Genomic DNA, 16,595 nt, shown 5'->3' with positions numbered 1-16,595 from the left:
GTCAAAACACAGATTTACCAGAAATTCCAAAGTGATCTCATTGTCAGTTATCTAGATAATATGGAAAGTTAGGTAAGTACTGAAGAATTTTGCTGAGAATAAGAATTCTCAGAAGAACAGGTATCTTTCTAAAAGATGTGCCTAGAGAGTGAACAAGAATATCCTGCACACCTCCCAGAGAGATTTATTTATGGAAGAAATGAAAGTAGTGATGTGTCAACATCCAAACCCCTTAAAAAACTAATCCTTTCAGAAATTGTAACCTAGTGACTTGTAGTATTGACTCAAAGGAGGGATAAAATTAAGAAGGGCAAACAAGGTCTATAAAATAGCACTTATCCTGGAGCTGTCAACTGAGCTTACTTAAAATGTGAAATTGAGCTGACATATTGGGTGTGATACATGTATAGCAAAAAGTATGGAGACTGCCTGTGGTTGAATTAGGGAGTATAAGATAGCTAGGAGGGGAAAATTCAAAAACAGTATGGTTTAGCAAAAAAGCACTTGGCCTTGGAAACAAATGACCTTGGTTTGACTGTTACCACAGTGACTTTAGATAAATTCTTGAATTACTCTGAATCTCAGTTTCCTTTTCTGTAAAATGGGTATACCTTAGGTCAAAGAGTCAAGTAGAAAGTGAAGCCAAAATTGCAATTCATTGGAGAAACTGTTCATATAAATTTTGGGGAAGAAAAAACAGAAAATAGAAAGCAAACCTCTTGTCTTGTTATCAAGCTTATTGTAATACTGTAAATGTTTATTAGCACTTCTACCTATAATTGCTCTGTGCTAGGCACTAGAGCGATAAAGATAGGTATACATCAAGTTCTGCAGTGAAGAATTATATACCTAAAAAGATAAAAGACAGCTAGCAAATAGCTATAGTAGAAGGCAGAATGAGATAAGTGCAAAAGAGGGGTTCAGACAAAGTGCAACGAGAAACCTGAGGAGGAAGAGATCACTTTCAACTCTAGGATGAAGAAGGGAAAAAAAGAGGTCATAGTAGGTCTCATGAAAAGAGTTGGCATCCAAATTGAGCCTTAAAAGGGAGATCCTCTAATAGACAGAAGTGAGATATATGAAAGTGGAAAACTACTTAAGACTTAAAAGACAGTAGAGAAGAGAGGAAGCATGAGAATAAAGAAAAGAGATTACATCCTGCACTAAGACAGAAACATGGCCAGCCCAGGGATTTACAATTACAATGGGATCATAGCAGAGTATCCCTACTGGAGTCAGGATTCAGTTTCAGATACTTACTAGCTTTGTGACTCTGAGCAAGTCATTTAACACTGTTTGCCTCAGTTTTCTCATCTATAAAATAAACTGGAGAAGGAAATAGCAAATCACTTTAGTATCTTTACCAAAAACACCCCAAATGGGGTCACAAAGAGTCTGACACAACTGAAAAATGACTGAACAAGAATGGAGAAGGTTTCTGAATGAAGGCATTTCATCCAGTATAAAAGATAATTGAGCTTCTATCTATACAACTGCACAATAACCCAGTAAGTTCATTAAACCACCAGACAATTCAGTAAAACCAAAAGGTCAAGTTGTCTGATTAGCTTTGACAGCTTGTTCCAACATGTGACCTGAATCTGGATAGTCTAGCCTTAACTCTCTTTCTTGCAGATGTCTACTAATAAACATCACTCCTTTAATAATATCTATGCCCTCTTAATTTTAAAGTATTGTATAAACATAAGTCATTATCTGTCTCCTTATAGCATTATAAATCTAAAGCTGGAAAAGATTTCAAGCAGTTTCCAGTCTAACCCTTTCATTTTCTAAATAAGGACACCAGGAAGACTAACTTGCCCAAAATCACAGAAGTAATAAGCCTAAGAAGCCAAATTTGATCACTAAATCATTTAACTCTAAAGCCACCATACATGCTACCTCTATGTTTTACTCTGTGTGTGCATGTGTGTGTGTGTATTTACTGAACACAGAATTCTGATCATTTTTAAATGTAAATAAACTTCATTTAAAAAAAAATTTCTTCCCTGAATAGCTCCAGGAGATTGCAATAGGGAAGATCTTGGCCAACAAATTTGTTTTCAATGATGCACTACTTTTGTTTATAAAAGATAAAGGAGTTTTGAAAATATTATTACTCTGTCTTTTCATTTTTTAAAAAAAACATACATTTTTTAAAATGTTGAAAATCCCTTTTCCTTAGAATTCCAAGTTCTATCCAGTTTAAGATAGCCAGTGATATTTGCTTTTATTAATACATTGTTGAAAGATAACTATGCATTCAAAATTTATACTTAAAAAGGGCCAGATTTTCTTGTTATTATCTATTAGCTCTTAATAAAGATGGGAGCAGGGCTCAAATTAAATGGGATCTACCAAAGGTTTTTTCAGGGGATAATAAATTGGAGAATACCTCTTAGCTAGTTAGGGAAGAGGGCAATTCAACTTCCTTTGTTGTGCCATGCCCTAAAGGGAACATACCTGATGAAAGAATTCTCTCTAAGGGGGCCAGCACAAGCCCCAGGCATTTCAAAATAATATTTCTTCATTATCAATGTCATTAACCTCAACTAGTAGTATTCAGTCAACAAAGATTCAATAAGCGCCTACAATGTGCCAGGCACTGTGCTAAACACTGAGGATACAAATACTGGCAAAGACAGCCTTAAGGAGCTTTTAAGGAACTGACAATCTATTGGGGAAAGAGCAGATAAACAATTATGTGCAATCTATATACAGAGTAATTTGGAAATAAACAGTAGATGGAAGTCACTAGAATTCAAGAGGATCAAGAAAGGCTTCCTGTAGAAGATGGGGTTTTAGCTGAGACTTGCAGGAATCCAGGAAGCAGAGATCTTTCTAGTCATGGGGGGAACAATCCATGAAAATGTCCTGATTTGGGACCTTGTTTGAGCAATAGCAATAGAAAGAGTGCTACTGCAATATAATGGTGATCCTGGTAATTTCTTATAAGAAATGAAATTATGTAAATATGTGTGTATATATATTTATATGTGTGTGTGTGTTAAATGGTGTTAAAATAAGGTAATGAATTTCCCTTACACCCTGGGATTTACCAGATTAAACAAATGTTCTAAAGAATTTTTAAAACATTATTTAGGGCAGAAATTGTGTAAAACTGATCTGCTTCAAGTGAAGTTACTCTGGAGACAGAGGATCAAATTGATTTTTGACCCCAATTCAAAGTCTACCTGAGGAAATACTAAACACTTATCAATGACAACATAAAGAAATTATTAGGGGCTCCTTACAGATTAGAATTTTCCTTTTTAACACAACTGAAAAAAAATAGTCCTGTTAGATATGAAAGATTTTGCATCAAGGGAGAAGAAAAGGAAATTTCATCAGTTTCTGCCTGTAGCTAAGTAAGATGAAGCAGGGAAGTGATGAATATGTGGTGACTACAGAAACAGCTCCCACCAGGCAGCTCCCACTTTCAATAGCCAGGGAAATTAGGCCAGACCTTAAAGATGTCAGATCCTAGGCATTTAATAATTTTCAGGAATCCTACAGCACTTATACTACTATCATAATAACTCCTTCATTCATGAAATCACATTAGTGACCTGCTACCAGTAGGGTGAGAGCTTTGAATTGTTTGGTAGTAATAGTGTAGATAGATTTGCAAGAAACAATTCACTGGCCTCCACTCCCCCATTTATGTTGTCTCCTTCAGTCAAACATAAACTCCTTGAAGGCAAGAACAATTTTCATTTTTGTTTCTGTGTCTCCAATATTTAGCACGGTGTTTGGCACATGGTACACAATAAATGATGTTTCATTCATGTAGAACTTCAGAACAGAGGAATATCAATGATCCATATAAAGACCCTTGCCATTATGAGATCAATTAGTACTGCCACTTACTAAAGTAAATTAATTCAGTACTGACATGATAATGCAGGAAAGTACTAGAAAGATTAACAAGCATATTATGGAGAGTTCACTTCTCTGCAGAGTAAATAGAATACTGGACTTACAGAGAATAAATCCTTACTCTGAGGCTTACTAGCTATGGTTTGCTAGCATAAGCAAATGTTTGAGCTGCAATTTTTTCAACTATAAAATAGGGGTGATAAAAGCACCTACCTTACAGTGGTGTAGTAAACTTTAATTGAGACAAAGTATGTAAAATATTTTACAAACTTAAAATAGCTATATAAAAGTCAGTTGCCATCATCATGACTATTATTAAATAGTTTTTATGGTTTATTAAGAACAATAACTAGAATTCATATAATGCTTTGTGGTTTACAAAACACTTAACAGAGATCACTTCACATTATGACAACTCTGGGAGGTATGTGCTGTTATTATCCTCTTTTATAGATGAGAAAATAGCCTGAAGGAGGCTAAATGACTTACCAGGTTCACACACATAGCAAGTATCTGAAGCTTGCCATTCAGCTTCCTTACAAAACATTTTACATAGGTTATCTCTTTCCAGAAGACTAAACCTATATGTTTGCTTTAATATGGCATTGTAACTACTCTGGTAAGGGAAAAATAACTATTGTTCAAATCTGTATCCTAGCTAAAGAGTAATTTAGAAAGCCATTATTTAGTTCTCGATTCTTTTTTTTTTTTTTTTTTTTTTTTTTTTTTGAGGGAACAGTAAAGAATTTTGGAATAAGAAAAGTCCACTCTGTCAAATAAGTGGATTAAACTAGATTAGAGTTTCTTAACCTTCTTTGTAGTGAATCTACATCAGGAAGGCCTAGGAACTCTTTCTTAAAATAATGTTGTTGTTGTTGTTGTTGTTGTTGTTGTTGTTGTTGTTATTAATTAAAAAAAAAAAAAAAAAACATGAGGCAACTAGATAGCACAGTAAATAGACCAATCCTGAAGTCAGGAGGACCAGATTTCAAATTTGACCTCAGATATTTAACATTTCCTTGTTTATGTACTGGCCAAGTCACTTAATCCCAATTGCTTTACAAAAAGAAGAAAGAAGAAAGAAAGAAAGAAAGAAAAGAAGGAAGAAGAAGAAGAAGAAGAAGAAGAAGAAGAAGAAGAAGAAGAAGAAGAAGAAGAAGAAGAAGAAGAAGAAGAAGAAGAAGAAAGAAGAAGAAGAAGAAAAGAAGAAAGAAGAAGAAGAAGAAGAAGAAGAAGAAGAAGAAGAAGAAGAAAGAAGAAGAAGAAGAAAAGAAGAAAGAAGAAGAAGAAGAAGAAGAAGAAGAAGAAGAAGAAAGAAGAAGAAGAAGAAGAAGAAGAAAGAAGAAGAAGAAGAAGAAGAAGAAGAAGAAGAAGAAGAAGAAGAAGAAGAAGAAGAAGAAGAAGAAGAAGAAGAAGAAGAAGAAGAAGAAGAAGAAGAAGAAGAAGAACAAAAACAACAACACTGGAATTACAAGTAAACCAATTTCATTAAAATATAGTTATCAACTTTTTTTTTTTCCCCTGAGGCTCGGGTTAAGTAACTTGCCCAGGGTCATATAGCTAGGAAGTGTTAAGTGTCTGAGATCAGATTTGAACTCAGGTCCTCCTGAATTCAAGGCTGGTGCTCTATCCACTTTGCCACCTAGCTGCCCCCAATAGTTGTCAACTTTAAGAAAAAAATTACAGACCTTAGATAAAGAAACTTTGGATTGGATTACTTAAAAGATCAGTCCAAATTCCATTTTTCTGCCTTGACACAGGACCATTCTCATTGATAATATATTTGTTTTCTTTTTCAATCATCTAAACATACTAACATAATTGAAGGTAATCAAGTTACTGTTTTTAATTAGTTGGTTTAATCACTTGAAAATATAAAAATGGCCTCCAAAGAATGCCCTCTGAAATGGATGTCAGAAGTCCATTGAATAAATCTCCATAAGGGGATTGACATCTATTTAAATTATCCAGTCAATTGACATGTCAAACAAAATCCAAGTAGTAAAAATCATTATTAATGATGGCCATAGGCAAATCCCATAATTAGGCTTTGACCATTTGTGTCCAAAGTCAAAACTCACTAATTGTCCTTTGTGTAATTTGGTTGTGAGATGTTTTTCCCCTATTATTTTGTTGTTTTTAGTGGAGTAAGAGTAGATTTTAAAGGATTCTGGTCTTTATAGGAAGATTTTCCTTGTGTTTTTAAAAGTGTAAGCCATGCTCTCATCCCAAGTAACTCTATAGAAATTTTTCCCAAGAATCAAAACAAAGAGTATCCTGAATCAAGATGAAGAGAAATTCTCATGGTTTCCCCCTCCATCTGAACTTGCCAACCATTAGAATAGTTCTTTATAAAATATTCCTGCAGCTAAATCCTTCCCTAGGCTGTTGGGCAGATCCAGAGAAAGTAAGATACTAAGAGGTGAAATGATTTGCCCAAAGACTTTGATAAGAAAAGTTAACAAAAAGCCATTTTTTTTTCTTCTCTTCTCTTTTTTCTTGCTCCTTTTTCCTCATAACTGTATTCCTTCCTTTTCCTTAATCTTTAAAATGTATTAAACTTTTCTTATTGTTTTTTTAAAAAGACAATTTCTTCTGAAAATTGACTTCAAATATTAACATATTCCTTATAAAAGGCATTTCTTTCTTGTTGTAGAAGTATTTTCAAGACAGGGATCTACAATTTTCAGTCTTGTGTATATGCATGCATATGTGTGTATACATATATATATACACACACACACACACACACACATTCACACAAAATTGTTTTAGTCCAAAACTGTCTTTCACTCTTTAAAATACAAAGAGGGAAACAGATTAAATATCCAATTTGTTTTGTATTGCTTGGACTTTTTCTTTACTTTCCCATGTCACCCTTTTGAACATTTGAATTGCTCATTTGATCTCTCTATTCTATTTCACAATTTTATTCTCCAACTCAAAATAACTCTTACTTGAAGTTCCAAACACTGAAAAAAAAATGCTCTTTCCTAAACTTGCTGATTAACATTGATCTCATCTATATTTTTATTTATATTGGGCTTAGTTTTTACTACTTTTGAGTGCCCTTTTATTTTTATCATAATTGCTACTATCCCACGTGCTTATTATGGTTTTATTTTTTTAAATCCTATTAATAATAATGTGCTATTCAGAGGACACCTTTCTCTTATAAAACTCAAGGAATATTATGACTAATATCTATGCCAGGTAAGAAGGATAATTTACAATAGAAAGAATACAAGAGTTTGAATTTGGAGTACCTATGTTCAAATTCTGACTCTGTCATTAACTACCTGTGTGACCTTAGGAAATGCATTTTATCCCTCTGTTACAGTTTCTGAATTCCTTTTGTTTGTTGTTCAGTCATGTGTAACTCTTCATGACCCTATTTGGGATTTTTTTGGCAAAGATACTGGCATGGTTTGCCATTTCCTTCTCCAGCTTAGTTTATAGATGAGGAAACTGAGAAAACAGTGTCTTGCCCAAAGTCACTCAGCTAGAGAGTGTATGAAGCTGAATTTTAAATCAGATCTTTCTGACTTAAGTTTACTGCTCCCTCCACTCCTTGAACTCCCTCCAACTTCCCTAAAATGATCCAATTTCTTTCATTTTGGGAGGGGAGAGTTCAATTTTCAGACCTGCAAGGAAGTAAGACTATCCTAAACCTGGAGGAAGATATCTGTCACAGGTGTGTAAGAGGAGGAAGGAGAGGAGGATGGATCTTAGAGGAGGAATATTGCTCCTTTTTGGCTACAACAGATGCAGCATTATTGTGCACATATCCCCTATCCAAAAGGGAAATTACTTAGATTGTCCCAGATCTTGGATATAATCTCATGCTTCTAAATAGTTCACCACAATATCCTTTTTATTTTATTTTTTTCTACTTTCTTTTGAGTTTTTTCTGCAATTTATATCTATGCTTTTGAATGTAGCATCAGTAAAGGCATATTACCCTCCCACAAAATATCCCTTTGTAGTAAATACTATCAGAACAATACTGGGATAGATAGCCCATGGCCTATTGTTGTTTATAATCTCTGAGCTTCAGTTTCTTCATATGTAAAATGAGAAACTTGGCCTAGAAATTGTCTATATAGTCCCTTTCAATTATATATCTATCATCCTATGATAATTATGTTTTCTTCGGAAATGTAACAGTGGTAGATATCTGTTTTTTATTTGAACAGTGTTAATAGTTTCATCTTAGAAAAAGCACATCTTACAAGAAAACTTAGAAATAATGATGATGGTAGTGGCAATGGTAGAAAAAAATAATAGCTAACATTTATATGTCATTTACTATGTACCAGGCACTGTGGTTAGCACTCTACAATTATGTCATTTGATCCTCACAGCAACAGTAAGAGGTAAATACTGTTATTGTCCCCATTTTACAGATATAGCCTGAATCCTCAGACTTTGTCTACTGAAAACTAGTCAACTGAAAGAAGGAAAGAAATGACAACCAAAACTATTGGATTATTCTTTTGCTTTTGTTTTGTTTTGTTTTGTTTTGTTTTATTGGAGAGAGTTTGGTATCAGATCAAATGAACATCTGGAATTTTTTTAGCCTATAACTTAATTGTTTTGTTGTTGTAGAAACAATTTTAAGAGCCTGGATTCAGGTAGATAGTGATATCCTGAAAAAAACCTAATGAAAATACTTAGCTTGAGCTCTAAGCAAATCTCTGGAGGTACTCTGGCATTAATTCAAAGTGAATCCCCTAAAGGAACTCCACTTTGGGTATAAGCTGAACTGAGCAGTCAGCTACTCTTTCTAGATCCTAAGGGTAAGTGGCAAATTAAAAATTCATTAATCATGTTAATTGAAGCTGAGTATTAGTGCTTTGGGAAGTATACCTCCAAGTTTAAAAAAAAAAAAAAAACTGGGTGGTTCAAATCACCAAGAGGAAAGACTGAGATTTTTTTCTCATGAGAAAAGTAAAACAAAAGAAATCGGGAGTTCACAGGCTTCACCCCCTAACGCTATGTATATCTTTGATTCTCAGCTCTCTCTTCTTGTGGTAGAGTTGGGTCATTGGTGGGCATAATAATAATAAGTAGAATGGTGGTTTTAAAAGACACCCTCAGCATTTCTGCCTCTGCTGGCATGTGGGGTTCCAGTGAGACTAGCATCTCAATGGGAATGTATCCCCGACTTTCTAGCCTTTGGAGAGCACCACTTGCAGAAAAGGGCCAGTGAATTCTAAAATAAGCTCTTTTTGTGAGAAAAGCCAGCTGAGCGGTTGAAATCAGAAATGCAGAAGGTCACTTGCTATTTTGGAAGCTGCAAGCTGGTCCTCATTTTGTAACTTCGCAGTTATAAACAAAGAACTGTCACCTTTCCTCTCAGTGTATTTATTTCCTATGAAAATAAGCTGATTTAACCCTTTTCACACACAAAATTAAGAGATTGGCAGATTTCTTATATAATTTGCAGTTTTAAACAAAAAAAAATGGTCACCTTTGTTCTGGGTATATTCATTGGCTATGAAAATAAGCTGATTTAACTCTTTTCATGTATAGAATTGAGAAATTGGTAAAATTGTACAATTACTCAGTTATAAACAAAAAATTTCACATTTCCCTTTAATGTATTTATTTCCTATGAAAATAAGCTAACAACGCATTTTCTGTGCAGAATTAAGAAATCAGAAGATTTTATTACCAAAAAAAAAACAAAAAACAATTTTAGCCAAGCAAAATAAGTTATTCATTTAGTGGAAAAGTTATTCTTTATTACTTTTTGCTTAACTCTAAAAGGTTATTGAGGGAGAAAAAAGACCATTTCTTGTAGACAGTAATGGTGATAGTGATGATAGTGATAGTAGAGTTAGTAGTGGTAAGAGAGGAGATTTATGATTTCATTGGAGTATAGTAGAGGTATCAAACAATGCTAACACCCACAACACTCTGGAGTGGGCCTAAATCAGATTAAAATGTACTTGGAATATTTTTAACCAAATAGAAATATGATAAAAAAAAAACATCGGTAATATTAAATTTTTAAATTAAGTCAATGTGAACTCTACAAGGTTTCCTTATTTAAGGTTTAATGGAATCTTGAGTTTGACACCATTGATATAAGGGATTTCTGGGGAAAAAAATCTTCCACTTTCAAAGCAGATGAATGCTTTCTCTGTAGGGCCCAAACTTAGAAAATTACTTGGGGGGGTAATAGCTAGATGGCATGATACATAGAGCACAGACCCCAAGTTCAAATCCAACCTCAGACACTTAACGCTTAATAGCTTAGGGGCAGCTAGGTGGCACTAGCCAGATAGAGACACCAGCCCTGAATTCAGGAGAACCTGAGTTCAAATCTGGTCTCAGACGCTTAACACTTCCTAGCTGTGTGACCCTGGGCAAGTCACTTAACCCCAGCCTCAGGAAAAAACAAATAAAAAAACAAAAACAAAAACAAAAAAAAAAAACCACTTAATAGTTTAACAAAATAGCAAGTCACTTAATCCCAATTGCCTCATAAAAGAAAAAAAAAGTTTCTTGGAGCATTGAGAAGTATAATTATAATAGCTAGCATTTATATAGTGTTTTCTATATACCAGATACTGTGCTAAGTGCTTTACAGATATCTCATTTAATCTTTACAACAATTCTGGGAGGTAAGTGCTATTATGATCCACATTTTACAAACGAGGGAGAAGAGGCAAAGTGACTTGCCTACAGTCATTAAGCAAATAAGTTTCTGAGACTGGATTTGAATACAAATCTTTTGATTGCAGATCTTCTGCTATTTCCACTGGACTGCTTACCTAGGCTTTTATAAATTATGTCTCTATACCATGAAGTATGGGTATTCCTCATCTAGACTTTCCTTTAAGAAAGAAGTTTTTTCATCTAACTTTATTTTTTTAATTACCATACAATTTAAAATATAATAATAGTTGCATATTCAAAGCCTTTTCCTTTGGATAGAAGAGACAAATATCATTCTGTCATGATTAAGATCCTGATCATTTAGAAATAGTTTATTCCATTATTATCTTAGGACATAAGGACCATATTTATAAAACACTCTAACTTACAAAGTACTTTATTTTCATGATCTCATTTGATCCTCATGACAATTCTTCTGAGTATGATGAGGATACTGAAATTCAGAGAAATTGGGTGAATTGCTGGTAAGCAACTAAGATAGTATTTGAATCCAAGTATTCCTGATACTAAATCCAGACTATTATCTACCAGGCATCTAAGTAATACAACAGATAGAAGTTGGGGTCAGTAGTCCTTTGTTTAAAGTTTATCTCAGATATTTACTAGGTCTGTAACTCTAGACAAAATCACTTAATTTCCCTCATTTTCAGTTTTCTTATCTATAAAATGAGGATAAGAATAATAACAGCTACCTACCTGGATTGTTCTGAAGATCAAACAAGATGATACATGTAAAATTTTATGCAAACTTTCAAGTACTACATAAATGTTAGCTACAATTATATATAGCCTTCATTTGCTTGGGATGATTGATTAAATCTAAAAGGGACCTCAGAGGTCATGTAGTCCAATGCCCTCATTTTATGAAGGAGTTTCGTAGTTAGAGAAATGCACTATTTCACAGATTTTTTTAACTTCTTTGTAGTAATTAAATATTTTAAGAGCCTCCAATAGTTTGCAACCTTTCAAATCAATATAATGACTCTTTTCTTCCTCTAACTCCCTCCTTCCTGCTTTCCCTCTACCCCCTACCTTGACCACTATACACATCCCTGGCCCCACACACGTACACAATTTCTTAAACTAGAGGGAAATTCTTGATGTCTTTTCCAGCAGGTTCTCTCTCCCATATTTTTAAGAGAGTGACTTCATCCACTGACCATAGGAGAATAATAAATGCAACTCATAAACATCACTTTTTTAGATGTTTGAATTCCACCTGTCAACAAATCCTCCTGGACAAACCAGAACCCATCATCCTGGCATCTCTTATCCTAAGATGCTACTGCATGCAGCAGTTTGTAGCTTAGGGGCAAGAAAAGGGTCTGATACAAAGTGGGCACAAAGGAGCCCCCACAGCACTCAAAGGCAGCAAAGAGAACATAATTGCCCCAAATTTTCTTATCTCCTTTGCCTTTTTACTTCTATCTTTTGTGTCTAGACTTTCTCACATGGCTGCTCCCTGGAGAGGACTTTATATACAGTTTCTTTTTTTGCTTTTCCAAGCAGTTTTGGCAATTTTTCTGGCTCAAGAGGCAATGAGAGAGGGCAATGTGGCACGGCAGGAAATAGACTGGACTGAACTAATGAAAATTTTTCTTCCTATTCAACCTTTTTTGAGCAGTAAGCATAGAGAGGATAACATGCCAGAAAAGAGGCATAAGACTACAGACCAAGAACTGGAAGAAACCTTAATAGCCCTTATATCCTACCCTCTCATTTAACAGATGACAAAAGTGAGACAGGGGAGTTAAGCAAGTTATTCAGGACCACACAGCTAGTATCTCAGTGAGGATCTGAAATTAAATTTTCCTGGCTCCAAATCTAGTATCTATTATACTACCATCAAATCCAACCCTATTTTAGAAATGAGGAAACTGAGGCTCAGAGAACTTAAAGGATTTTCCCCTAGCACAGCTACCTAATAAATGTTGAGGACCAGACCATATATCAACTTCTAATTTCAAATCCAGTACTCTTCAGATTTTTCAGTACTTTTCCAGAAAGAAAAACAAAAACAAACAAAAAAACTTATGTTTTTATAGCACATTCAAAGTTTTAATGTGGTTTTAAGCTTACATTTTTAAAATTGAAAACAATGCTAAGACTTTTGAGACACCATGTGTCTGTGTCTATATTTTAGATGTTTGCATTCATTTTGATCATCAAGACTCATAAATAATGAACTATTATACTACTATTCATTCTTATTAAAGTATAGATTAGTATTGAGTGAATCCCAGTTTATTTAAGTAAAAAGGGATGTCAGTGAAGCCTTCTCAGATATGAGTGTAGGAATATTTTTAAGCATTGTATAAACCAGGAACAATACAAGTAGAAATGTTAAATGCAGGAACTAAGAACATTACAATTTAGCATTTTTCTAATACTTTATATTTATAGTGGTGTTTGTTGTTATTTTAAGGTTCTTATTACACAATATATCAGTCTGGAAATGCCCTTGATGCCCATGATGTTTGCTCTGCTCCTGCCTTTGTTCATAGAATCATGTCTTGCTTCTTTGTGCTAAAAACCTCTATACACATACACAAGTGCACACATGGATACACGAATGCATGTGCCAAAAAATAACTAGAAATCCATAGTAAATCCACTAGCATTTCTAGTCAAGAACCATGATTCAAAACTCAAAATCTCCCAGACAGGAAAAAGTTTCATACCATGGAGGAGCTACACCAGCTAACCTGACAGGCTCACACATATGAAGAAATGAAGGCATATCAGAGCAAGGTATTTGGAGAAAGTGTGGAGAGCCTTACTCCTTTTTCTTACTTCCTCACCTAGAAAAGAGTGAAAAGGGAGTTCTGATATTGGATCGAAATTGAAATTCAAAATCTTGGAGTGAATAAAATACCCAATCCTAGAGATTAAAATAGGGAGCTTTTCTTTCTTTTTCTTTCTATGAGAAAGGAGATCTTCAAAGTTTTGATCTGAGTACCCAGGAGATATTACTAGGAATGCCATTATGAGCCAAGAGATTTCTTCTTGGCTTCCACATTTCTTTTAATATATCAACTTTTCTGGCCAAGTTCGGAATACCATAGTTCTAAGCCAAACACATGTTCATAGTATCCTATGGGGAAGTTTTGTTTCTAAGCTGATTCTGGATTGTTGAGGTTCAAACTTGTATATACTAAATATTTCTTTACCATTTTGGCATTAGTTAATCTCAGCATAATCATGAAAATTATCAGAAATCAGGGAGAGGATGGGACAAAAGGGTATTCCTAGATTCTGCTTCATAGAGCATGGATAACAAACTAAAGACTGAAATGCCACTCAAAACCTTTGCCTTGCCAGAAAGTAGTTTGGTTTCCCTGTGTTCTGCATCTTCCCCAAAGTACCCACCAGCCATTCCCTCAGATAGCTGAGAGATCGTGATTTTTTTTTAGGGGTCCTCCTACTAACCATAGCCAAATTTGAACTTCAAGGAACTGAAGACAGACGGTGTTCATTGCTGCTTTTAAAGACTTTTCATGTTTTCCAAGCTCATTTAAGATGTTTTCAAGGGAAGTGTTAAGACTGTTAGAGTATTCTTAGCCCAAACAACATAAGGCACAATTGTTTTAGCTTAATTTGATAGCAATAATGACAGTAATAATAAAGTGAAATCTTTTTCAACTAGCAAGCATATCAATAATGGGGTCAGAAAGCATGTAAGGAAAGGGGCACCAAGTATAATTTTCCATCCTCTTAATGGATAGAGTGATTCTGAAAAATATCCAAGTGAATAATTTGTCTCGAGTCTGTGAGGCAGACAGAATTTGGAGGAGGAAAAATAAAAAATAAAAAAACAACTTCCTGACACAATAGCATGTTTTCAAACTGCTTTCAAACATTAAATATTTGCAAAGCTGATTTCCTTGTAGAGAGCAGTTTTATTCCCAAACCTACAAATTGATTTTTCTTTCTCCTAGATCGAATTGCACAGAACATCATTAAGTCCCATTTGGAGACGTGTCAATACACCATGGAGGAGCTACACCAGCTAGCCTGGCAGACTCACACATATGAAGAAATTAAGGCGTATCAGAGCAAGGTATTTGAAGAAAGTGTGAAGAGTCCCCCCTCTTTAACTTATAATCCTATAGCTGTCCATCCCTGCTGCCACCACCTTTAGAACATTTAATAGTATCTTACCATGTAGGTAAAGGGTTCTAATGGGATGAACAGAAGGAATAGCTGAATAATATATATATTTTAATCTACTGAAAGCATAGGAAAAAAGTGGTCTAAAAAACATTCTAAGATATTCACTGATAGGTTATTCAATGTCTTTTTTTTCTTTAAAAAAAAGTCATAACAATATTCAGTGTGAGTCTTAGAGTCAGAAGCAGCCTAGAGTAATGGCTTTAGACTCAGAGGCCCTAGATTCAAACAAGGAATTCACCATTTGCTATACGTGTGACTTTAGCTGAGTCAGTTTGTCTCTGAACCTCAGTTTCCTCATCTATAAAAGAAAGTGTGGACTAGGTAGCTTTTAAAGTCCTTACCAACTCTATATCTATCATGCTAAGACTTTCTTGTCATATTTTATGATGGTAAAACAAAAGCACATTTAACTGCTTACAGGTAGACTATCATTGTTGATGAAGAGATTATTTTAGTTAATTTTGAATAACAGTCTTTTCCTTTCCAAGCTTCAGTTTCCTCTCTGTAAAAAATGAGAGTCTTTCCTAGGTGATCTTAAAAAAAAACCCTTCCAGCTCTAAACGTTCTCTGATTATGAAAATGCTAAATATTACAAAGAACCCTGGCCTGGAATTTTCGGAAACTTGGGTTCTAATCCCTATAACGCATGCAAACTATATGAACTTGGGGGAATTGACTCTTTCAGCCTCAATTCTTTCTCCCAAAAAAGTCTCATCTGGCTCAAAAATTCTATGGTCCCATGAAGTCTGGGTCAGCTTATCCTCCACTCTACTATTATGTTATTAATAATATGGTTTTCATTGGTTTAAAATGTTAAAGGGTTTTTGTTTTGTTTTGTTTTTAGAGAGAAACTTCAGTTTTCTGTTCATATTGATTTTCCTTAAATGCTTTTCATTTAATTTAATTCAATACATTTATTAACAATTAACACTTATTAAGTCCTTATTATATGCCAGGCACTGCACATAACTATCTCATTGGTCAACCCTGGGAAGTAGATGTTATTATAATTCCATTTTACAGATGAGGAAACTGAGGCAAATGGCAATAATTGATTTACCCATGGGTGCACACAGATAGTAGGATCTTAGATCAGAAGGGAAAAACAAACAAACAAAAAAAAACCCCTGTCTTCATAATTCCAGATCCCAGTACTTTATATACTGAATCATGCAGCATGAACTTTAACTGCCTTGAAATATCCCTGGGCTAATACTAACTACCTGTAAATATTACCTGTGTTTCTACCTGCCTAGCAATTTTAATAGCTAAGGGCCATTCAGAAGCAAGAAGGACAGCTCTGTAAAATGCAGGGATACACATAACCCAAAGAGCTTCTTTTACCCTACTTAAGGAAGAAAAGTTGAATCTGTTGTTTATAAGAGAAAAAGAGGAGAAAAAAGAAAGGGGAAAGTGGTTTTGAGAAACTAGGTGTCCTGGAAGCCTTTCCCCATCTTAGTCCCTTTCACTTTCCCATGATTTTAGTCTATCAAGGTCCAAATAGAGTAGCACAATACCTTTGATACATTCACATCGAACCTCCTACCTCTTATTAAGAGGATTCTGTAAATTCCCACCTTGGGGCTCAGGGGACAGATAAGCAAGAATCCTGCAATTCGGTGTCACTTATCTCGTCTCCAGAGAGTTTCTTTGTTCGTTCTTTCACTCTTTATGTGTGTGTTTTTCTCCTCTTGAAGACCAGAGAGGCATTGTGGCAACAGTGTGCTGTTCAGATCACTCACGCAATCCAATATGTGGTGGAGTTTGCGAAGAGGATCACAGGTTTCATGGAGCTCTGTCAAAACGATCAGATTCTACTCCTGAAGTCAGGTGAGCATGTGCAAGACTAAGGGGGC

At 34.7% G+C, this 16,595-nt stretch overlaps 1 protein-coding gene across 3 annotated transcripts in view; it reads left to right on the top strand.

The window, feature by feature from the left end:
- Window positions 1-16,595, top strand: part of RORB (RAR related orphan receptor B) — a 253,415-nt gene that overhangs the window by 213,737 nt on the left and 23,083 nt on the right. For all 3 annotated transcript variants that reach the window (XM_074281418.1, XM_074281419.1, XM_074281420.1), the window contains 2 exons: window positions 14,505-14,626; window positions 16,437-16,569. In XM_074281418.1, the coding sequence (XP_074137519.1) occupies window positions 14,505-14,626; window positions 16,437-16,569 (255 nt within the window). The remainder of the gene's footprint in view (window positions 1-14,504; window positions 14,627-16,436; window positions 16,570-16,595) is intronic.

The sequence above is a fragment of the Sminthopsis crassicaudata genome, chromosome 1 (assembly GCF_048593235.1).
Source record: "Sminthopsis crassicaudata isolate SCR6 chromosome 1, ASM4859323v1, whole genome shotgun sequence".
Lineage (NCBI taxonomy): Eukaryota > Metazoa > Chordata > Mammalia > Dasyuromorphia > Dasyuridae > Sminthopsis > Sminthopsis crassicaudata.
This window is presented reverse-complemented; position numbering and strand designations above follow the sequence as displayed.